This window comes from Diadema antillarum, unplaced genomic scaffold (assembly GCF_040938485.1).
Source record: "Diadema antillarum isolate AM-2024a unplaced genomic scaffold, OU_Dant_1.0 scf00000119, whole genome shotgun sequence".
Lineage (NCBI taxonomy): Eukaryota > Metazoa > Echinodermata > Echinoidea > Diadematoida > Diadematidae > Diadema > Diadema antillarum.
The window spans coordinates 442,664-469,351 of NW_027271008.1; the positions used below are offsets into that span (position 1 = coordinate 442,664).

Here is a 26,688-nt window from a genome sequence, read left to right on the forward strand (position 1 = left end):
CAACAACAACAACAACAACAACAACAACAACACCAATAACAACAACAACAAAATCACTTGTGATTATTTTACACCAATCCCAAGAGCAGATACAATGCATTTTCACAATATGAAAAGAATATATGATATGTTATGCTGAACTAGAATCTGTCATGATTACCCCTCAGAAATTACATTTATAATCTATTTGAAGTAAAATGACATTTTATGGTCTGCATTCAAGTTTTTGTTGTTGTTTTTTTTTTGTTCTCTTAACTATGAAAACAAGAAAAATTTCAAACTTTGTTGGTACATGTATTTCTCATTTTTAAGCAGTACGATTATACTATGAATTATCTAGACAGCAAATCCCATATCCTTTTACATCAGGTCACACTAAAAAAAGTAGTAGTAGTAGTAACAATAATAATAATAACAATAATAATAATAACAATAATAATAATAACAATAATAATAATAATAATAATAATAATGATAATGATAATAATAAATCAATGAAGACAAAACTACAAAGACACTTATCAGTGCCATTTCTGCAGTAAAATTTGAATAATGTCTCAAGTGCTTCATTGTTCTATTTATATTTATAATATCAATCACCTTTCCTAGAAATTAAAAGTTAAAGTTAGATTTGGAGTTTATCAAATTCAATTCCTAGATGCTATCTCATACTAGTAGTTGATTAAAAGATTGCGTATTACATACATATGATGCAGTAGATAAAAAAAAAAGAGTGTTCAGAGGTGCACGGGTGGTGCCAGAACTGTGATCCTTGGTTAAAATGTATACATTATAACTTTCTAGTGTGCTTTAAAATCAAGAATCCAAGATATGAAATTTATTAAAGTTCTAATTCCGCATTATTTCTAAATAATGCTCTACCCATATCAATGAATAAATCTGCCATCATAACATCATAGCACATGGCCATTGGTGACAAATTTAAAAGAAAAAAAAAGAGACTTCCAAAAGAAAAGTAATGAGACAAAAGATGGAAATGAAAATTTCAAGGGCAAAACCAGGAAGAAAACAATCAGCGCAAAGTTCAATGCTAAGATGCACGGTCTAGATATTACCCCTCGCCTTCACAAGAAAAAATAACAGATAGGTTTGCATATTTTCACCAGCCTAGACAACTCCGTTTTCTCGGATAAAATCCAATATACTCAGCACTGTATGTGACATTGGCACGGTGACATAAAGTCCTTCAAACTGACTCTCTCCTGTTCTATGGTTCCGGCCCCAGTCTGCTGCTACACAATTCTATTGAAGAAAGGAAATCAACTTGGCCAGGCTCACAGACTCAGCCGCCACTTGTTTTGACAAGACACGATTCACTCAGCCAACTCCCATCTTAGCAGCTAACTGTGAAAGGCTCGCTGCTTAGTCTGTGGCTGCAGACACTTAATAATAATGTTTACAAGTATACATCAGAAAGTTCAGAAATGTTCATAGATATAGATGCAGATTAACATCCTATCAAATGTGTATGTATTAATCCCCTGCACTGTCACTCAAAAGGAAGCGTGTATTCATCCACCGAACTAATTCCGTCCTATTTGAAGATTACAATACGTGTACAGAAAAATCTAGCACACAATTCTGAAGACCAATATTAATCTAAAACACATCGGATTATTCTGGTCATCATTCATTGGATGAGATAATATTTGTAGAATTTCATATATTATATTTTTTTTTTTCATTCAATGTTTCAGATAAAATCAGGGGAAACAGTTTGTTTGTTTGTTTGGTTGTTTGTTTGTTTGTTTGTTTGTTTTTTGGGGGGGGGGGTTTGTTGTTTTTAGAAAGATAGCACAGATGTGGGTGAAATATAAAAATCTTGAGACAATTCCTGCCATATCTTCACCATCACTGGAGATGTAAATATGAACGATGAATCACTGAAAATCTAAAACGCCTATTTCCCCTAATGGCATAATTTTGAGCATGTCTAGATGACATGATATGTGAAAAAGAAAATCATACACAAAAAATGTAAGTTCAAAAGTAACTGCAATATTTGACTCTCTACCAATTTTTACTGATATACTCTAACAGGTACTGATGTTACTTCTCATCACAACTATCATATTTGTCTGCACATATAACACAACAAATTACTTAAAATACACAACTACCATTTTACTCTAGATTCAAGCCAATTTGAAAATGGAGTGAGGTTTCTATGTAACCATGGCAATGATTAAGTCTTAAGTACATGTACACACCTAGAAAAATGCAATATGGATGTAGACAGTATGACAGACACACACATATATATACACATACACACACAGACACACAATACACATGAAGTGTATTTTACATACAGTGTAACACACACAAGGCCAAAGAGAAAAGGCTCTCGAGACTTCTTATGGATCAGCAACTTGTGTTGCCCAATTCCAGACCTGTCCTTGCATGTTGGAATGCCAAAAATTATAGACAGGAGACCTCATTGGTGAGTCACTGTGTTTGGAACTGCACTTGGCAAGTTCCTCCCCCCCCCCCCCCCCCCCTCTCATACTCAGCACATTTACCCTACACATGGCATTGTATATAGAATATATCATAATCTGTTTTCAATAGCATCAAACTCCATTCATTGTTGAGGTGACTTGAAAAAAAAAATGAGAGCTAAATCTAAATGAATAGTTAAATTTCATACACTTGAGAAAAATAATACAGATATGGAATTACAAAAGTTTCATATGTTTCTTAACAGCAATATCAATTCTATATCAGATACATGTATTTATAGGCCTACCTAGATGAAAGTATATGATGCCATCCCTTCAGATGTCTTTCATTAGCCTGTGAACAAGAACCCCCCGTAATTTCCTCTTCTGTTAACAACTACGTCAAAAGAAGAAATTATGTCCTCTCTGTTACATCATTTGAGAGTTGTCACCGTTACCGACAAGGATTTATGTGAAAAGGGGAGTTAAAGTGGAAAATGCTTTTACCTTTAAAAAGGGGTTTTATAGAAAAGTTTCATGCACATACTGATCCCACAGATGAGATCATAATCATCTAAAACTTTTGCATATTTGAGCATCATGAGAAAACACAACACTTTGATATTGCTCATTTTCTCATCCTTTGTCTAATCTTGATGAAACTGTTCCTCTGAACTAATTCTATCAAGTCAACTTGATCCTGGCAGTGTAACTTTCTTGTTTCCTTCCAAGGGGATCAATGGGCTGTAACAGATCACTTGATCTTCCTGAAGCTTATAGTACACAGGAATACTTGATAATCTGTCAAATGCTCATTCAATCTTGCAATAAGCCAATTCAGAGTTCCATTTTGTGCACGAGCAGAAAAAGGTCATTTGCACCAACAGGCATGTCGGTTTTTAAATTCACTGAGATATAAGCATCTGTGATAAATATGATTGTTCACATATTCCTTATAAATGGTACTTGCCAGCACATCCACCTGACAGCAAGCCTGGTATTTGGCAACATTGACAGAAAAAAAATTACTTCTAAACATTCAATGCAACATAATGAAATGGATGCTTCCCCAAGTGTTAAATGATGGACCATTCTGATCACCTCGTATATTAAATATGTGCAAGCTTACTCTTTGTTTGAATATGGTTGATCAATTCCATTAATTGTTACGTCGGGAAAATGTAGTATGTTGCTTTGAAAATGAGTGAAGTGCCTAACCAACTGATAATTAAAAAGACAATCTGTACCAATGTGAACATGAGTAAACTCCAAACTGACCTACAGAGTTAAAGAGAATACATGCATCAGGTCTCTGTCACACAAGACTGGCATTACCTCGTGAACCTGGCAAATTTCAAGCATGACAGGCAACTTAAAGTGACCAAATTGCCCTTTTAGGAGTAAACCCTATTATTCATGCAAGCCCCGTTTCCGTGGCAATAAAGCAGGTGATTCTGGCCATGGACTCTTGACTGCGTGCTGATGTCACATCTCATTCTATTGTATTCATTTCTGTGACTGTGAATGTGGACATGAATGTGTGTATGCTGTGTGTGAATTTGTTTGTGTGGTGTGTGTGCTTGTATGCCTTTTATTTGGGAGAAGCAAGCAACTTTCCAATTTTGAGTACATGCTCTGTGCTTGAGTTATGCAACATATCAGTTCTTATTGCCCATCTGTTAGTATCACTCATCCTCAAAGTGGCTTTCATGTATTCACTTCCAAGAACAAAAAAAAAAAAGGTACATACAATATAAAGTCAATGATGATAGTTCCATGACCTGATGTCATTTTTCTAAAATAGAAACAAATGGGCTCTTTCCCAGCCATTCCAATGATATTTCTTCGCAATTTCCTTCTATGAAGAATCCTGAAGGAAATAACACAGAGAGCATCCTATTACATTCTGAATGAGACCAGCAGTTCAGAAGATAAGACAGCCAAGGACTCTTTAATGTGATGGTATTACTACATTGTAGCTTCAATCCACAATAATTTGCTTTGGTTCAGCAACTGATCAATAATTAGATTCATTGTAATCATCTTTGTGAGCCATCTCCCTTTTCACAATATACAACAAAGATACCCTAACCAGCAAATAATTCCTTCTTTAAACAGTGAAATATAAAAGCATACATCATACAATCATACACACAAAAAAAATTTTGAGAAAAAAAAAACTCAGTGTATGAATGTCTGTAAAAAATCATTTGCTATGGTATAAATCGGGAACATTCAATACACTCTGTTTGAACTAACTTTGAATTTCTTCAATGCAAATAGTCATATTATAACTTAAAAGAAAAATATGAAGGAGCACTTTAGTCTAGGTATGTAGTAAAGTCGTCAGATAAAGAATATTTACGTCTCATTTTCTTCACTTTTCAAATTTGCACTCCAGCTAGTCATAAATTATCAGTCTGCTACTAATAGAAGTATCTTCCATGAAATGATATCAGTGACACATAATCATGTTCATTCAATGGAAGGTAAAGCCGTAGAGCTATAACCACAAATAAAAGAACATATAATCTGTGTGAGATGGTTATTCCAGATGGTCAAACAAACAAACAAACAAACAAAAAACCAAGAAAAAAAAGCAGTCTAATGATGCCTACAAGATATTGATATTGACACAAAAGAGTATTGGAAACATACTACAGAAAATATAATATGTTTCATATTATTATACGATGATTTAATCATAAGATCTAGTTACAAAGATTACAGCACGAAACCCAGTTTGGACAGAATCCTGCGTGAGTTGTGATCTGCAGAACTCACTCCGTCTCTACTACCTCTGCTTGCTATTCCGGCATCGGCATTGATTAGACTGCTGGCACGACTGAGGTTTAGCACAACCGACAAAACAAGCTGGAGAGACATAAATGTCACTGTAATCAAATTTCATGTGGTAACACGACACATGCAGTGCAAGATGGGACTGACTCTGTTACCAGATTATGGAATGCTGATATGCCAGGTTGTGTATTTCCTACCTTGTGTTACACACACTGAGTCTGTTTTGCTATTTTGTTTTGGAAATATGTAGTATATAAAATTTTGGAGATTCTGCTGTTGGTTCTAACAAATTCAATTTTCTAGGGCAGATTTCCTCTTTTTTTCTTTTTTTTTTATGTTTTGAAAATGTGAGCTTGTATTCCCTGACCAATGCAAAACAACACCTGCTGTAAGCAAATTTGCAATTAGCAATTCCCCAGATTACATTCAGACGTGTACACAGACATACACACACAAAAATACAACCCTTTTCATAAACCTTTGCACCAGTTGCCAACTATAGCTGCATTCACATAAACCTGAAATAATTGGTTTTCGAAAATCAACTTTTGCAACAAAAATGTGAATATCTTTAATCTTTGTACGTGGAAAAACAAAGAAGTTGTTTAACTCTCATGATATGCATCGCAATGTGAAAATCAGTCTCGCTTGATTTTATTTTTATAATTTGCCCTGCGAGGCTTATGTGAATGGTATAATGCGACTCACCACACTACAAAGGTCCCACTCGGGTGCCCAGAGACATGCTTTGGTCATTGTTCATGCAAACGAAGTTTGGGGATTTGAAATGCTTCATTTGCAGCTGAGTAATTATGCTTTGCGTGCGTGTGTGTGTGTGTGTGTGTGTGTGTGTGTGTGTGTGTGTGTGTGTGTGTGAACAGCAACAAATAAAATTCATTTTCACATCATGATGCAAAAACTGAAACACGCAATAATACTGTTTCTATGACAACTGGCAATAATCTTCCTTTGGACTAACACCTGTTGCTCTAGATCCCTGAACAATTTGTTTCTTTCTAATCAATATCACAGGCTACATGAGATCTACATGTCTTTAGAGGCAGAAAAAAAAATATCTTGTATATATTAAAAGAGTATGCTGTATGCTATGAAAAATACAGAGAAAAATATGAGGAAATGGACAAACCTGTTATCATTTACTAGGATAGTAGGTATTTGAAAGTAATGAAACAAGAGTCTACCTAACACACAACGCATTTCACAGTCTTCCTTTAAATTTGGTATGTGTATCGCAACAAATCAGTTTCATCTTCAAATATGTTTGAATGGGTGTGACTTACCATCTCAACTCATCTAAATTTATCTTATTTGTCCTTATTTTCAGGCTATTACTAAAAATACCTTTTTGAATTGGAATATCTTCCCCTTTAAAGTTGCTAGAGTTGAACTTTGTGCTAGTAGTATTTCAAACAGCATGCGCCATGTGATAAATATAGATTTGCATCTTTATTCCAATGATACAGCAATGAAATCGCACATAAAACAAGTAGGACGAGGAATATGTGTACAGAGGTCAAAGGAAGCAACATGCTTCCGACAAGCCTAAAACACCAAAGATTGCTACATGACTCTGATACACACACAGCTCAAGTTGAACGTGTCTGCATGTTTATGTCATGACTACTAGCAGCTTGTGTGAGCACTGCCATTAGTCTGCATACTGCAAGCATCCCAGATTGCACCCTGGGTAATGCAATTTGAGGAGTAAACTGTTACGGGTTCAGAGGAAAATCATGGGGATGGGGAATAATCATCTAGTGAGCCTCCATCCCCCCATCCAAATAAAAAAAACACTCTTCTTCAGTATGGATCAGTCATATTCAGAGACCATTGCAGGAAGCGCCCTCGATGTTCCCACAATGGTAGATATTAATGTCAAAATACTGTTAAGGCTGTTATTTTCACAAGGGTTCGATTTTCGCGAATTTCACCAATCATGTTTGGTCTGCAAATTTAACAACACAAGAAAATATCGCCACCTGACCTTAATTGCATTCATCTGCAGAGTGAACGGACAGGCACTAGTGAGCTTACGACAGCCTCTGTGTCAAATCGCGAAAACAACATCTCGCAAAAATGTCTGTGACCTACTCATTCGTGAAAATATCTGTACGCAAAAATGACAGCTCTTACAGTAAACCGCCCCGTTACCCAGGCCTTTGCCTATTCCTTCCTCCCCTCTACCGATATGTTTACCCATAGCGTGATTGCGTGCTCACCTTCATAGCAATCCCTGACGCTGTCAAAGTAGACGTAGTAGTGGTCCTGGCTGAAGAAGAGGAGGGAGAGCCAGGAATCAAAGGAGTAGATGGGGATGATGAAGAGGATGCGGACAATCCAGCGCTGCTCCCCAGGACAGGTGTAATGCCTCAGGTGCATGTAGATCTAGAAAGGGAAGAAAATGTGGTGAACAAACATTTAATACCTAAGGTAACAACAACAACAACAACAAGAAAATCAAAGGGCAAACTTGCATTTTTATTAAAAAGGCAGTGGATGTTTTTCAAGCTCTACATAGCTGCAGCTGAATTCATTGTTTTCTTCCATTTTTGCCTTTTTTTTCTTTCAGTAATTACTTCCTTTTTATGTCTTACTTCATCCCCAGTCCAGTTCTTCTTCTTTCTTCTATCTTACTTCTTTTTTTTTCCAGCTACATTGTAACATCAAATGTCTATATATTTTTCTCTTTTTTGTTTCATTCTCCCTGCTGTAAAACATCTAAATGTGAGTTTATATTATCTTTTTTATTCTTCATTTTCTTGTTTCTGGAAGGCTAATCTGAATCCATGCTTTTCTAAACCTCTGCTCATGACTAGATATATAAGGAAATAATTTGAAATAAAATTGAAGAAAGCTCATGACTGATGTTATCCACATGTAAACAACATATATTTCATCATCTCTGTTTTGGTAAATAGTGACATACATTGTAATTAGCATGAATTACAAATATCACTGAAGGTGATAAAATACCATGTATTAACATTTCTGCTCTAGTACACTGCCGAAATATAAACAGTATCCATTGGGCTGTTACCATGGCAATGCAGTTTTCACTAAACTGTTGAAATATGTGTCTGGCACAACTTACATTGAACTGAACATGTGTGCTAAATTACATCATATATGAACCACTCGAAAACTGGAGTAGTTCAATCTGTGAGCCTTTCACCTGTTCCCCACCAGAGGCTGATTCAAACTGTTTAGCACATGAACAAATATATATAAAAAAATGATGAAGTCTCTTCCACCAAGGGTATCCACATGAGCATTTCCACTGCCCTTCCTGCCCAGCGGCCATTCATTTTGTGTATCATCAGCTGAGAATCAGAAGGGAACTATCAGGTTCTGAGATTTGAGCCTGAATAATATAAAACCATCAATTTCTTTTTTCATAAAAGAAAAACAATTATCTCATCAAAAGTGGGTAGATTTGTTAGCATTGTTCAAAGTATCACATAAAAGATAGTGCCCTCGTGGTTTTGATTTTTAACATTTTACTGAAAATGAAAATAATCCAATATTGACCTCATGATGTGGAGGAGATCAAGTTCTATTATACTGTGATGCCATCCCCCAAAATTGTGATAACGGCCTTCTGGTTCTCAGCCAACAATATATTAGCATAACAGCATGAGCAGATGGCATCACTGAATACACATTGGATGGGTTTATGAAACAACAACGACAACACAGGCAGACAGTGATGCCCTCCACTTTGGTCACTTTGCATCTTGTTTAATACCAAGAGATCGTAGCCATCACACTGTCCTTTTTCATTTCGTTTGAAGTTTGTTCCGGTCGTAACGAATGTTGGCTGGCTGCATGTAAATCATATGCATGAAATGCAGACTCCAGCCCATTATCCTTCGACGGATATATTCATCCGATGGCCCCCACGAAGATTGGAATGACGGAAAAAAAGCTCGCCCCAAGACCATCCGACTGTCTAAATGATTTGTAGCGCAGAAGGACCAGGAGCGTTATTTGCCTCTTGCGTCGAGCTCTTGCATGATTCCAAAAGACTATCATTCAACAACAGCGACTTATCTCAGCCACTCGCGGGATTTGAAGAATGGAAGATAATTACCCGGAGATGGAGTGATGTACAATGCTGTATGCAGGACTCATCCCATACTGTTGTCAACAGGAGGTATCCCATATGAAGAATGGCAGCTCCATGACAGCCAAGATTAAAGGCTGAGAATGGTATCCCATAACCATGCCTATGGATTATCATAAACAGCCTTCATTCTCTTTATACTTTCATGCACATATGAAAAAAGATATTCTGCATGCAGGTAAGATTTCAATGTCAGAATCATTAGATGATCAATACACCCTGACAATCTGATCTATAAGTGTTCCTAATAAAAAAAAAAAACACACAAACCAGTCGACATTAAAATACGAAAGATCAATCAAGGTACAACTCTGTCTTACTTGGATTCTTGTTGACTCACTCTAGCTAGTGCAGTATGCTGAAGGAAACATTTAATGAAGTTGTTCTAATTTTGTCAGTCTATACAATCACTCAATTCTATGAGAATTCAGGTTTAATGAACCATCCTTATGAAAGTCACCTTCACTGAGGTCAAAGTGTCATGATATTGATTTTGTTCTATTGGTCCAAACAATCACAAACACAGAAAAGTATTTGGGTCAGTAGATGTATTTTAAAAACTACAGCCATAATTCCACATAACTGGGACATAAACATGGTTTAGTACAAGGACCTTTTGAGGAGGCACCTCCTCTGTGACTTACATGTAGAGTGGTTTTAGACTCATTAAAGACAAAAAGTGACTTCTGTTTTTCAAGTTAAGGAGCGCTCAGAGACCGAATGCATCTCCTTGCTGATTGCTTGTCTGCAAACTTCCTGGCTGATCGAAAGCGACACTTGAATGTGATGCTTCATCCATAGAAAAGTACACTGTGCATAAATGATGCACCAAACATGGTGGAAATGAAAACAAGGTCAAGAGCTAAGCTCCGCCTCTAAAGTCGTGTTGTGGAGTCAAACCAATCAGATCGAAAACATGCACCCAAAACTGAGCAACTTATTACTTTATCAAACAGACACTGCCCAACAATAATTGGCCAAATGTGATTAGGGAAGTGTGTTTGAGAAAATGTGATTCAGGTTTCCCTTCAGACATATGAATATTTACTGAATTAGCATTTAATGTTTGTTTCAAACATGTTTATGAACAAGTGTTTTTGTCAATCTGAAAGGGTTCCTGGGACCAAAGACAGACCCTGAGGAGGAAAGGCTCCATCCTTGAACGGCAATCCTGGCAAACTTTCGAGGGGATCCCACTATGACACAAGCCAGAACAGGATATAATTCCTTCCCGAAAATATTCCTGAGACGTAAAGTTCCTCTATAATCACACAAATTCTCTCCATGTGTCTCTAGACCAGGGGGTGCTTCAGATTCGCCAGAGAAGCCTCATAGCTAACGATCCTGGAATTCTCAATACTGTAAAACCAGCAATTTTCATGTGCATTTTAAAGGACAAGTTCACCTTCATAAACATAAGGATTGAGAGAATGTAGCAATATTAGTAGAACACATCATTGAAAGTTTGAGGAAAATCGGACAATCCGTTCAAAAGTTATGAATTTTTGAAGTTTTTGTGCAGTAACCGCTGGATGAGAAGACTACTGCAGTGTATGAATAATTTAGATGTCACATGCGTACAACAATATAAGGAAAATATAAAGAGAATTTCACAAAATTTCATCTTTTGAAAAAAGTACACATTCCCCTGACTCATTACCGACAAATGTTATGGGTAATATTATTTCCCCTGCCTTTAGGAAGAGGCAAGTCAAGTGCTCTTCTTTTATTATGCAAAAAAGTGAAAATATGTTGAATTTTCTTTATATTTTCTTTACACTGTTGTACGCATTTGACTCACGAGCTGTAGTAGTCTCCTTATCCAGCGGTTCAAACACAAAAATTTTAAAAATTCATAACTTTTGCATCGATTGTCCAATTTTCCTCAAACTTTCACTGATGTGTTCTACTAATATTGTTGCATTCTCTCAATCCTTATGTTTATGAAGGTGAACTTGTCCTTTAATTTCGTGAGAGCCATGATTAGGGAAAGTAAAATGCACGCAAAAGTTCTTGTCTACACTATACGCATTGAATGCCAGTGGCAGTTCATGATAATTTTATGCCTTGAAAAAGGCCATAGGCTCCAATTCATAATCTTTTTTTTTTTATCATTCATTTATAGAACTTGAGAGAAACATACATACTTTGCTCGTAAATTTCTTTCTTTTTTTTGTAACAAGGTCTGGAATAAGTTACTTCTTGAGAAATGTACATGTACATTATTGTACTTTAAAAGATCAACAGGCAGTTTTAATATATTGCATAAAGTGGAGAAGCAGTAATATATGGACGAAAAACTAGACTTAGACACTGCATCATCGTTCCTCCTGTGATCATACAACTGACTGCTGACAGAGCACCTCCCTCCCAAGCTGCTATCATCAATCTACGGGTGGCACCCGCAGAAGGGGCATCAAACTCTTGCATGATTGATACAGTGATATTGCACTGCTACGAGAATGATGTACCCTCTCACGGATCCCACCAGGAATTGTGACAAACCATATTTTTTCTTTAAGTATTTCACATCCGCTTCCCTGTACACAATCAAAAAGGCAAGTATAATGAGCACGTGACAAAAAAACAGAGAATGTTTAGGGAAGGGAGGTGGGCTCTTCCCACCTCCCTGGTTACGGTATACTCCCAACTTGAAAAGCAAAATATGTGGTGTGAAAAAAAACAAATGCAAAACAAGGCACTCCAGAAGATAAATACAATGAGAATTGAAAAGAGCCCTCTGACATAACTGTATAATCATGCTAAGAAGTTCCTCCCCAAAGCATATCCTGGATTGCTATCATTCGTCTATCAAAATCAGGGTGGTGCCAGCCAGAAATCAGGGGCATAATGATAATCAGATGTTCATGTGTTGAATTCATCTTAAATGTACTGTTTCCCATTAGGAGCAGTGATTTTAAAAATGTTCGAGTTATCACATTTGATATCACATTGGGTAGGTCAGTTGTATTCATCACAAACCATTCTACCACAAAAATTTCACAATACAGCCTAAAATGTAAGGGGATATCACTATTTTTCTCAATAAGAGATAACTGTAGTCAATTCATTCCAGAAACAATTTACTATTGTTTACATTTTGCATTTGTATCTAACAATACTTAACATTGAGTATACTGATAAACATTTTTACATTGGTTGTTTCTATCCCTAAATCACATTTTAGAACTATTCTGAAACACTAAAGCTGTTTTGTGGTTTTTTTCATTGGCAAACGGTAAATAATGCCTTTAAGGGGCACAAAAACTTTCCCAAATCTTTAGAGGCCTTGGCATGTATTTGCTTGTCTGGATTGCATGAAAGATAAAAGCATAAAGTTTTTAGGACGCCTCCTGCAGAATTGGAGAGATTTGGCAGCTCTAGTAGGCCCTGTGCATCTAAAGACCACCCTAGGGTATTTAGGCTGCAGACTGTCTATAAGATCACCCCATACATGTAGTATGAACCACTCTGTGACCCATTTCAGACGTGAAGTTATGTGATGTTGCCATAGCGACATGCCCACTGGAGTGTTCTTAAAGAGGAGGGGAAAAAATGCTTGGTTCTCGGGGAAAATGATGAAAGTGCTTCATCAAAGCCCTGTCTTCTGAATCACTTCCATGATTATTTGATGGTTTTATTTCACATATTGTACATTATGTGTATAGGGCCTAGAATGGCACATTTAACAGGTTGAGGACGAGTCCCGAGTATACTTGGGCAGGGGTCTATGGAAAATGTGTGTTGTACATTGTAGCAACCAACATGCACCATACATTACCTGCACTGACATGGTGGTACGATGCAACCACACCCACTGAAATCAATGTCTGTATTAAATGACTCATCTATAACAACATGTTGAACTTTATTAGGGACAGTTACACGTATTTCAGTTATCTTCTCTGATGCACAGATACATGATTTTCACTGTACATGTACAAGTAGATGACAATCCCTTTTATTCTGTAGCATGATTTCAATATCTCACATTTGAAATGCTCATACAACTTTTACAAGTTGAGGACGAGTCCCGTGTATATCGGGCACGTGTCTATGGGAAAAATGCATGTTGTACAGCAAAATCAGCCCATGAATGAGTTAATCCAGAAATACATTTGTATCTGTTCATATTGCTTTAAATGGCAATTTACTGAAAATTTGAGATACCTCACTCAAAAGACGGCATTGTACAGTCATAATCTTTATTATGGCTCTATACAAACTGCACAGACACAGTGCCAATCCATACCCTGATATTTTGATTGCTGAACTTGATTTTCAGTTTTGATCTGATAAATGTCTGATGTACGAATGTCTGGAAGTAGACAAATGACAATGTGTGTACCTTCCTCCCCATCAGCTGAATCACCTCTGCATATAATTTTGGCAACATTCATGATGAATTGAGACGAAAGAAAGAATAGACAATCCTAGATATATTACATACAGAGGACTTATGCTTGACTGTCTTGTGTCAAGATGCATAAATTTACATGCACTATAACCACACAGCAAGTCACAAACAATATTCTCCATTCTGTCTTTCAATATACATTTGTACAATGAACATTTGTGTTGACAACAAATCTTCCACAGTGCACTTGTATTTCTTGTGCAATGCACACTGAACACTTGGAGACAACCTTGAATACTGCACAAAATTTCAACAAATACGATTTTGGAACGGGACTAGTTGTAGAATCAATTCTGGCATGAACCCCTGTGCTAAGATTACTCACTAAATAATGCTGCAGCCTCCACATCATTCTAAAGGGTGACAATTGGGAAAATGACTGCTTTCCCTGTCAATATGAGTATACAATGTAAATCAACACAACTTGTTGCACCCTGAATACTTTCACAGTGAAATATGTATTGCTCTGAGCACTTATAAGAGATGCTTTTATCAAAAAACTACTGATAAATTGTAATCTGTGACCACAGCACTTCAAAATGTAAGCAGTATGATCATCTCAACCAATATGCGCAGTGTACAGTAGCCATATAATGCAAATGTACAATTGAAGTTAATATTGAACATGCCTGCCACTGACCTTCAGTCAAACAGGGAGAAATAAGCACATTCCTGCTATTTAAGCCAGGAAGCAACAGTTTTAGTTGTAACTTTCTCATTGTTCTTCTTTCAGTGTAAAAGAACAAACTGTTGTTTGTGTTTCCTAGGCAACAGTGACACACCCAAAACAGCAAAGGGATGAGAACTTCACAGTAGCCTGGAAACTGAAATGTACGGTATTACAAGCAGAATTTTAGCTGTCTACTCTTGGGAGCATCATTGGAAGGCATTCCACCCACATCCTTGAGTGGGCACTGTATGTGAGGTTAGTTTGGCAGGGTGGCCAATATCCGATATCCACATCTTCTTGAAGAACATACCACACGATGCACCCTATGAACAATTCAACTACCGTATTGATCAAAATGGTCTCACACATGGCATAAGGGCACACATTGGAATGCTGACTAGCACGACAGCAATATTTGCCAAGATCACTGATAAAACTCACTCTAGAATTGTATACACCATGGATAAGTTGTAAAAATTATGATACAGCTGGGCTAAATTCTCTGGCACATTTTTTCTTGTCAAGTATTTCTATGAGCTACAAGTACACTGTACACTTTCTCAGGCTCTGAAGCACATAAGATGGAAAACAGTGCATCATTTGGGGGTAAAAATCTTTAATACTGTCTACACTAATGTAAGATCATTACAGATGCTGATAACTAGTGTCTGAACATATGATTTTTTTTTCTGAAAACTATTCTGATCTATCTACATTATACAATAATATAGTTCCATGCAGCATAATTCAACAAAAATTCATTTGTGCTTGGACTACGGTAGTTCATATCACACCTGCATTGTCACAGTGAAAGGTACACTCACTGTAGTCCTTCATACATGTAACTCAACAGACCAATGTACACATTATGCCATGGAGGACCAGGGAGGTGGGAACTGATTTTGCTACAACACACATTTCCCATAAACACCTGCCAGAGTATACTCGGGACTTGTCCTCAACGGGCTAAGGGCTTGTCTCAGCTGTTTTGCTGATTGGCTACATGGAGTCACATGACCTGGTAGTTTTTAATACCCTGTTCCAGAAATAGTTCAAGTGAGCATACGTGTATGAACTACAATACTCCAGTAATTTCAACAATTATGCTCTCTAAAAAAGAATCAATATTTCACTGTGATCCCATGTGAGTACTGTGTACCCATGATGTTTTCCACAAAGATAAATGTATCAACTTGATGTAGGCCTACTGTATACATAGATTACTCTACAGGTTGATGACAAGCATTACTACCAGTTGTTCAACGACATAAAGTAAAAAAGAGAAATATCTGGCCATAAAACAAACATGAACTACGTTATGCAACACTCTTTGTGCCCTACAAAACATCAGATACACTGTACAGTGTTTCCCTCTCAGAGGTTTGAAATTCTACTTTAAAATAATTGGTCCCTACAGATCAATCAGTCTTCTGACATGGCTGCATGTCACACCTGAAAACCATAGTCCTCAGTCATTTCAAATCACACTGCACAACACTGTTGGAACTTCACCCTTGATCTCACATGATGTACATGTACAATTTTGTATGATAGCCAGGTATTGTTAATTAGCCTCCTGGGATAGATGGCTCACAACCAGTTTTAATAATTCAGTGAACTGCTTCTGCCAACTATACAGATCAAATTCAAGGGTGAAAAAACAAAAACCTAACAAGCAGACTGGACACCTGTGCCTTTGGGTTGATGACACTGCAGGGTTACTACACATAATGAAATGACTGTTTGTCATAAGTATTCATGGTCACTATAGTCTAAAACAGTGAAATCAGACAAATGCAGAAAATTATGAAAGTGAACTGTATGTCAATAAGAAAGTCAGCAAATGTTAAAGGATGAGATCTCAAGATATGATGAAGGGAACCATCATGATTTTGCTACATGTCCTCAGATCTGTGGTCTTTGATGTTAAGATTTCATTTTAATACAACAATTTCTCCCAAGATAAAGTGCTCTTTGACAACTTTCAACCCATCAGAAAGTTATTGTGGTACACACATGTATCTGTATCATTAAAAATATTTGAGCTGCATTAACAGCATTAGATGTTCTTTTGTTTTTTACCAAGACTGTGCAGTGAGCCTTTAAGTTCATATGGCTAATCAGCCGGGGGAAAAAACACAAGGATCAATCACGACTTGCCAGCTAGCGATCTCTGTCACACCAACACGAAACCGTGGAAATCAGGATATGACGATTTGCTGCCCATTTGTTCTCTTGTCTGGTTAAGAAATCTGAATAATGAGGATACTCAGAGCAACTTGTAGTCATAATGGAGCAAACTTCCACTGCACTACCACTCAGAGTTGTTTTTCAATGAAAAGATTAAAAATCCAACACTTTGACACATTGGACATCATGATTTAGACAAGGCATGAAATTTTAGTCTTCTAGATCTTCTCAATTCACTGATTTTCTACCTTTCTCCCTTTCCTTTTTTACTTTCATCAGGGAGAAGTACATTGTAGTTCATTGCTAAATAGTAAAAAGTGGAAGGCACAAGATGCCTGACTGCTGTTTTACTGTAAAACCAAAAATACTCGCAGATTGGAGCTGATGGCATTTTTTGCAGCATGAAACTTCCGAGATATATCACTGATATTCAATGCATAATGTAGACAAGAACTTTCGCATGCATTTGAATTTTGCAAATCTTGGCTCCTCGCGAAATTCGCCAAAATTTCATGCACGTGAAAATTTCAGGTTTTACAGTATTTTGTCATAGTGAACAATCCAAGAAACCACAATTGCTATGTGATAGTTTAATATCATACCCAAATCATATAAATTTGTACACTGTAGCAACCATAATCCATAGATCCTGCAAACCATCTGTTAAATTCTTGGCTTATACTAATCCCTACACATAATATGCTTCATGTCAAACTGATTTTGCAAACAGATTACTCAAAAATTCCAACTCAGGCAGCAATTTTTGCAAGAAGAGCAGACTTATGCATGACTTTAAATAGGGAATATACATTGCAGACCATGGAGCTGTTAAGACAATGATAAACAACAGTGCTGACACACCAGTGTAGTATCTAGTGAGTGACTTAGCAGCGGGACAGATGTCGGGTTCCTAATGAAATGAGACAGGATGGGGTCATACAGACCTCAAAGAAGAAAATTGATTCAGGCTGTTGAACAGAGAAAAAAAAAAGTGATGTCGTGTCATTGGCACATCGTCGGGTGCCCGTGCTTTGGCCGCTAACGCAATACAAATTGTATTGCGTTAGCGGCCAATGCACGGGCACCCGACGACATGTAACAGCCTTGTCAGTGTAACAGAACAAAGCCTAGTAAATTATAAACAGACTGGGGTGCCTGAAGTCAATGAAAAGTGCAGTGAGACTGACTGTCAAAGACTAGACGATCTATCTCATCCCTTGCCTTGGTGTGTCTCCCACTTCATTGATGTATTCATTAATTTCTCAACCTAACATTTTAAAGCTGTTACAGTATGGGTGGATGACAGAATGTTAAGGACTTGGATATTACACAGAATAATGCAGGACAGCGTTAAATTCTTCCAATGGACTGTTAATGTTTTCACGGTAATACAAACTGTACATTTCATATAAAGAAAACCTACTTCTTGTTGGGTGGTATTTTAAGTACAATGTAGGTACATCACATCGTGCTTTTACGTCTTCTAGATCAAATCTGGGAAGATACATTTGTAGCAGGGTCTACTGATGAAATTACAGTACGCTTACTTATCATGTAAATAATACAATTTGTAAGTACTTGTACAGTAAAACAGGTAATTTTTTTTTAATTTGACCTTTGGCAATGTGTAGCTGACTTCACTACCCTTTGCATAGAATTTAATTGGTGCCTAGATACTACTTACAGTATAAACACCAAGTTTAATAACATTATGAAATACTTCAACTTCACATCATGAATGTGATCTTAAAATCTGATCACTGAATTTCATGAGATGAGTCAAATATATATTGAAATGATATCTTAAATGTAAATAAGATTGCTCTTAAAGGACAAGTCCACCTTCGTTATACATGTGGATTGAGTGAATGCAGCAATGTTATTGGAACACATCAGTGAAAGTTTGGGGAAAATCAGACAATCCGTTCAAAAGTTATGAATTTTTAAAGTATCTGCACAGTCACTGCTGAATATGAAGACTATTAGAGTATATGATGTCACATGCATACAACGATAAGAATATCAAGAGAATTTCACAAAATTTTACTTTTTGAAAAACGTCCACATTTCCTCGACTCGTCATTGACGTACATATGTTAAGGGTAATATTATTCCCCTTGCCTTCTGAAAGAGGGAAGTAAAGTGTTCTTTTAATATGCGAGAAAAGTGAAAATATCTTGAATTGTCCTTATATTTTCTTTATCATTGTACTCATGTGACATCACAAGCTGTAGTAGTCTTCTCATCCAGCAGTGACTAAGCAGAAACTTCAAAAATTCATAACTTCTAAACGGATTGTCTGATTTTCCTCAAACTCTTGCTGATGTGCTCTATTAATATTGCTGTATTCACTCAATCCACATGTCTATGAAGGTGAACTTGTCCTTTAAGTGTTGTTACTCATCCAATACTGAATATCATAGGTATACAGTATAACTATGATGAAATTGTTGACTATTGTAAATCTTGAGTAATGACAACAAACTTTTCTAAATTTGAGAGTTTATAATAGACTGCCATCTTTTGAATAGTAATAAGGCCAAGTAAAAAAAGAAAGCAGTTTCTCGTCCGGGTTTTTTGAGCAAGGCGATGAGGGAGGTCCTTACTATTTGATATCTTACTATTTTTTCGAGCATTGTCAAAATGAAAGTAATATGTGTTTCTCGTCCGGTAATTCTGAGAAAGGTAACGAGAGAGGGCTTTACTATTTTCTATATCCAATTTACGAAATGAAATATCACTCTGGTAGCTGTGTTATGAGAGACCAGGTCCCAAGTGTATGTCTTGCCTGCACTATGTGCATTTTCAAACAAATAGATATATGTACCATACTTGAAATGAAACTTCATGCATGCAGAAATACATTTGCTTTTTCTTTCCACTACAGATGTCGAAGGGAAAATGGCCATCTTAATACTGGTATTTAGTGTTGTAATGGCATTTCTGATACCAGTGTACTTGCAATTCTGATGTATTGTGCTATAAATTGAAACAGGTATAAAACATGTCTTTCAACAAATGTACGACTGAAATGAATTCCATGATATTCAAAACACTGCTTTATTTATCATTTGTGTTTGTGACTTTTTGTGTCCACACAGCTGGTATGTATCTGCATTTCTTCACAGTACAATTATTGTAGCACATTCAACTGGAAACTGGCTTGTTCAATAATTGCAGATGGATGTCAAAATGATACTGACTGATATGGCATTATAGCATTAAACATTTAAAGATGTTTCTTCATGTTCTAAAAAGTCATTTGATAATCACTCATCATTTGGATGATGAATGATTGTATACCAAAACTACATATGTTGTAAAACATGTACCTGTGAAGGTAAGTCACATTCTCCCTTCATTTCTTCCATGGCCATCATTACAGTGCTACCAAGAAGCAGCAGTGATATAAACCACTTATCATTTGAGTGATGCACAATTTAATACCAAATCTGCGTATATTGCTGTTTATGCATGACAAGTATACCAATTTAACTACACTGTGACTGTATTCATTCAGTCATATCAAGGGTATGGAAAAGAAACACGTTTTTTTAACATAAAATATACACATTTATGCATCACTTGTTGAACCTACGAATCCAACCATAATATCTCTGGAAATGCACAGCATTATTTTTGCCTTTCAACACAACACAAACTTACTGAGTTAGATCTTTTCTCATATGAAAACTTATTCGCTCAAGGATTTAAAATGCCGCAGACAGTACTGCCAATTGTCAACCCTGTGAAACAACCACCTGATTTCCTTTTTACTGAAAGACAGAATACGAACCAGTTGAATACTAAAGCCGTTCGCTGTGCACTCGTGCGCTTGAGATCGGTTCTCTCCATCACTCCACGATTTTTTTTTTCCAGCTCCAGAACGATGCTATGTTGGCTGGCTGGTCTCCTCTACTACAGTGAAATCCCGTTATAACGAGTTTGGTTATAACGAGGAACCGCTTATAACGAGGTGATCGCGTCGGTCCCGTTTTCCTTTGCGTGTAATGGCAGAACGAATCGGTTGTAACGCGTTCAGTTATAACGAGATTCCGGTTATAACGAGGACAATTTCGGTAAATCATGATAAAGAAAAACATAAGCAATTTGATCGGATATAACGAGGTTCCATTTCTTGACCAAATTGCCGCTTTCAAACACGCGACAAATGAAACATTGGAAACCGAAATCTCGCTATCCACGTCTTTTCCCGTTTTGCAGAGAACCGTTCCTTCCATGTTTTCTTCTTAATCACGCGATAAGACATAGGAACACCTTCCGATGTTCTTACTAAATCATAAAACATAATCATTCGATTTTCTTTTTCGCGAGAAACGCGTGCGTGCTATGAGGTCAGACCACAGCGCAACGAGAAAAAAATAGATAACGCATTCAAAAACTTTTCATGTAGCGACAATAAAATCATAACCAAAAATGGACAATTGGAATGTGTGTGCACCTCATCATTATATCCTTTCCGATTTTAGTTCCAACTTCCAGTTCTTTTGCTGGTTTTGAGCAAATATGAGTTTGGATGATTAAAGCCGAAATGATAAAATCATCGCCCCGATCCCGCCGGGTGACAATTATTGAGTAGCGTTAAAATAGTTGAGTAACGCATGTTAACCTATACTTATCGGTGTTCAGAAAAAGAAGCAAACGCATTTATTAGTTTGAATAGATCTGGATTTTTTCATTATCATTTAACAAATGACAATTTAAATATGAGTGTGTATGATCAAAGCAGAAATAATTAGTGAAATCATCGCGATCCTGCCAGGTGACAGTAGAGTAAAAATAGTTGAATAACGCATGTTATCCTACTTAATCGGTGCTCGGAAAAAGAAACAAACGCATGTATTAGTTTGAATAGATCTGGATTTGTTCATTATCATTTAACGAATGATAATTTGAATATGAGTGTGTATGATTAAAGCCGAAATAATTAATGAAATCATCGCGATCTCACCGGGTGACAGTAGCGTAAAAATTGATGAATAACGCATGTTAACCTACTTAATCGGTGCTCGGAAATAGAAACAAACGCACTCAACAGTTCAAGAACGGATGTACAAAACGCGAAGAGATTTTCGGAAGAAAATAAAGAACGCATCTTTAATCCCTTCGAGCGCAACCATCATGCATTGTATAAAATTACAGCCAAATGATTCATGAAATTATCGAATTCCCGCTGGGCACCAACAGCGTAAAATACCTCGCAAGTTAGCGGTAAACAACTACTCTGAAATCATCGCGATCTCGCCAGGTGACAGTAGCGTAAAAAAGTTGAATGACGCATGTTAACCTAAATCAGAAAAAGAAACAAACGCATTTATTAGTTTGAATAGATCTGGTACAGATTTGCGTAAACAGGATGACAACCTCCCACATTCAATACTGTCACATATAGATATTTTTTTAGATATTTTTTTTTTCATTTAGATATATTTTTCAAGAACGGTCGTACAAAACGCGAAGAGATTTTCGGAAGAAAATAAAGAACGCATTTTTAATCCATTTGGGTTTTTAATCCATTTGGGCGCAACGATCATACATTGTACATGTGTACACGATTACAGCCGAAATGATTCATGAAATCATCGCATTCCCGCTGGGCACCAACAGCGTAAAAATACCTAGCAAGTTAGGCCTACGGTAAACAAGGCCTGTATGTTACTCTATATATTTGCCCCCATATTTGCGCTGGTGTTTAGAAAAAGCTTCACAAACAAGAATTACAATAAAGAATTAACTTATCATTTCAGCCTCTATTTCTTCGTCTAATTCACAAATCTCCCTTTATTCTCTCAATAATAACGCTTAATAATTGTGTAATAACAACGCAAAGGATATGTCTAAGTTTCATTGATGGGTATATGACGTCATGCTTATGTTTTTCTTTGTTTTTGATGAGTATGGTTATAACGAGGTACCGGTTATAACGAGGTAGTATCGCCGGTCTCACGGACCTCGTTATAACGGGGTTTGTGGTTACATTGCGCAATCAATCTAGCAGCACATGAAGCGGGCAACAGCACGAGAGAAATGTACAGAAGGTGCTCAACGTCCTGTCTACATCACGACGTACCGAGTGCGCTATACATCACAGCCCAGGCCCGCCCATCCAACTACAGTTCAACTGCTTTGTGGGTCATTCCTTCTTGCCGAGCTCGCAGTGTGAAATGCATGCGTTATTACATACGCACTACAGAAGCTACAGCTGCTGTACTACAGCTAAGTAGAGGACGCTTAAATAAGACATCACGATTGGTAGGTGAATTGTCGATTTTTTTTTTTTCGGCGGCCGAAAAAATAGTAAATAACAAAAAAGTCGATGCGGCAACTGAAAATCGATGCGGGCGGGGAGCGGGCTGGGACGAGAATTATGAATTTCTTGGTATTTTCAGCGCCATTTTGAAAATAGTAAATAGTAAAAAAATCGACGCGGCGGCCAAAATCGATGCGCGCGAGGACGAGAAACTGGTTTCTTTTTTTACTTGGCCTAATCAATTTACAAATCACAAGTCCAGGTGAACTGCTCTTGTCGAGGCTTATCCATGATCAACTAAATCTGTGAATTCACGGCCTTCTGACTTTGATCACAGGCTTAACTTTAAAAAAATCTCATAATACAAAATCTAGAGCAGATAACTGGATTCCAAATGTGAGCATATCCCCCATCACAGAAACATGTACATCAATATATACAGGTGTACCTATGCCACATATTTTTTACATATAAGAAAATACCTTCACATTAAATCACAAGCAAAAACACAGGTATTTAAAAAACAAAACAAAACAAAACAAAACAGGTATTTAAGCAACCATACAGTTGAATGATTTGTTTCACACTCAGTCTTATGAATGTGGGTTCATAATATGATACTCACTGTAGAAGGAAATAAAGTTTTGCTCTTTTAATATGTCTCACCTGTTTATGTATGCCATGTGCATGTGACACATCATGTTAATTGTGTATCAGAGCAATTACCCCCCCCCCCCCCCCCCCCCCCCAGCTATACTGGTTAGTGATAAGGTAATTAAGATTAGGGTTAGGGTACCGGTATGGTTTAGGGTAAAAGTTTGGGTTAGGGTTAGGACTACGCTCAGGATTAGGGTTAGGGTTAGGGTGAGGCGAAGGGTCTGGGGTAATTGTCCAGGGGGTAATTGCCCTAGATTTTTCAATTGTATTTTGTTATCTTTTACAAATTCTCTTATTATATTTGTGCATACTCAATGAGAAATGTATGAGAGCTGAAATTTATGCTAGTTGTAGCAGCACAAAGAATCAAATAATTCAGTGAGAGTGTCACTGTCACTTTTTGTCTTTTACTTTTATGTAGCACCATATTGGTAAGTTTACAGTACTTTTCTCTGTTACTCCGACTGTATTGATATTGTGTTATTATGTGTATTATGTAAATGTTTGTATTGTTGGGAAATGAAATCAAAAATGAAATTAAATTAAATGTGAAATCTACTGTAAAGTTAAGATCTTAATTCTTACTACTTAGATTTTCAAAAAACACCAATCATCATTCAGTTCTTGTCTTACTCTTAACACATTTTCTTTTCTTCTTTTTTTTTGTAATTCAGAAGGATGTACAGTATACATGTAATATCTGAGTTCGTCTGATAATCATTCCTTACCATTTCAATGATTAGATTGACAGGGCCACTCATTATTTGGCTACAGAAATTGTCTGTTCTCTACAAGTAAATAGCTAGGTAGCATTTGAGTTTGACTAGTCTCGTAAAAGTTAGTTTCACTTGAGTTCATTTTTTTTTTCAATGAAATGTGACTAGGCCCGACATAAAGAATGAATAATTAGGCCTAACTGTTATGGGGAAACTATGGGACTTATGGCTTTGATTTTTCTGGAATCACCACATCCCTCTGGATTCAGACCACTGCAAATGCAGCAGGTGTGCAAGACTCTTTTTCTTCTTCTGTAGAAGTGCATCCTTCATAGACATAGAAAGGAGTGAAATTGTGGAATGCTTTGCCAAAAAAAAAAAAAATGAAGGAGTATTGATACCAGGAAAAATTTCCAAAGTAATTTAGCAAAACACATTAAATCTGTAGATAGACAATGGTAATACAAATCAATAATGTTATAACAGTATTTTTTAAATGTATTTCAATAGTTCATTATGTAATACGTGTTTAAAAGGACCAACACCTACTAGCACCTGTGCTACATGTACCTCTTGGAAGTCTTGGTTCTTTTAGCAACCTCATTGTGTACAACATTGCCATATTGTAGCTCTTTTTTAGATTAATAGTTTTAGATTACATAGACCTAATCATTTATAATTATATATTTATATTCAATATGTAGGCCTATTGTTTAGATCGTTTAGACAGTTACATGTGCTATGTATTAATATTGATGTATAAACTGTTCAACATGTATTCAAACTTTCCTGTACATATGTTGTTGTTGTTATAAATAAACTCAAACTCAAACTCAACTCAAACCCTAGTTGAAGATCAGCTCAGGAGCCAGTTGACCCCTTTTTACTTTTCGTGGAAACCACTGCAGACGAGTTCGCTTTATTAAGAGAGGGGGAAAAGTACGATAGTTATGGGTAAACTTGGCCTAGCGGGTAAACTCGGCCCCCAGCACGCGCATTATCAGTGATTCCAAGTGGCCGAGTTTACCAGCTCGAGCTAGGCCAAGTTTATGATGGTACACATTTTCAAAGCTGCAGATATGGTGCTTCTATGTGAATAAACTAACATTAAATTAATTTTTTACTTCTAATAGGCCTACTAGGTTTTCTCTATCAGTGTAAAAAGGATACGTCTGATCGAAATACCCATTACCGGTACATTAGAACCTCTAAAAACAAGGATTACACCACATCAATTAGACTCTATGTTTAGTGAATTTATACTCACCTGGTAACATGTTACAATTAATGCCGCCCAAGCAAATATGCCAGCAATTGCCCTAGCCGCCTTCGTCTGCAAGAAAATTTCGTGTATCGAAAGTGGCATTGCTGTGGTGGTTTCTGGCAACTGTGGAGTCGTGCCATTGTAGAGTGAAGATGATGATAATGTGGCGGCAAGTGTTGTCATCATCTGGCTCGCGCTTGTGTTGATTCCTGGAACGGTTTGATGAGGTGGTGTTGCAGACATGATTGTCGCCTGAATTTCATGGGGCTCGCCCACGAAAACTATCAGGAGGGTTGCGGGCACGACAGGGGCGACACGGTCTGCTACGTACGCTGTCAACCCCTGCTGTAGCTCAGCGATGCGAGGAAACTGCTGTGTGTTTTGGACGGAGTACGAAATCCACAAACGATCCCAGATCTTTCGATTTCTCTGCTGAAAGAGCCCGTAACACTTCAGATGAATGGAGTTATATTCATCAAAGTGGTCAAGTTGGAAATAATCTTCAAACAAAGATAGACTGGTCGTTTATCAGTGGCAGTATGTTATCTCCTATACAGTATTATCATGTAGCCGATGGAGACTTCCATTGATCACTTTCGCCATTTAATATTCACCCGTAGTATCCACTAGATTCAATCGGATCGCATACGGTACACTCAAAATCGCGTCGCCTCCAAAAACACAGAAGAGCCAGCGCGCTCGCTAGCCGTAGGTACGGTACGGTACCGCAAGTGCATTTCATTGCATGCAGGCGAGATGATCGGAAGGAAGATGAAAAAAGAAAACAAAAACAAAGACAAGAATCGATCGATCTCTTGCACATGCGCATTACACTTTTGCCACGCGTGATATGTGTTTACTCGAGTTGTTGTCATTGTATTAGGGGAATCACCAAAAATAAAACCGTGCGTAATGCAAATGAAATGTCGATAGCCAAGTAATAATACACGTAATAACTATAATAAAAAAAGAGAACTCCACGTGGAGATCCTGAAAGGCTACTGCAACATAATTAATATAACTGTTAACAGTCTCTTGTCGCTCCTAATGTGTTCCATGGTGTTGCTGTGGCAGTGATAATGTAGGCCTACAGAC

General features: G+C 37.0%; 1 protein-coding gene across 1 annotated transcript in view; it reads right to left on the bottom strand.

Moving 5' to 3' along the window:
* LOC139720008 (transmembrane protein 184B-like) overlaps positions 1-26,182 on the bottom strand; it is a 79,361-nt gene extending 53,179 nt beyond the window's left edge. The window contains exons 1-2 of the mRNA XM_071631386.1: positions 25,597-26,182; positions 7,505-7,670 (exon numbers count right to left, since the gene is read on the bottom strand). Coding sequence (XP_071487487.1) covers positions 7,505-7,670; positions 25,597-25,836 — 406 coding nt within the window. The 5' untranslated portion in view covers positions 25,837-26,182. The remainder of the gene's footprint in view (positions 1-7,504; positions 7,671-25,596) is intronic.
* Positions 26,183-26,688: the final 506 nt, after the last annotated feature.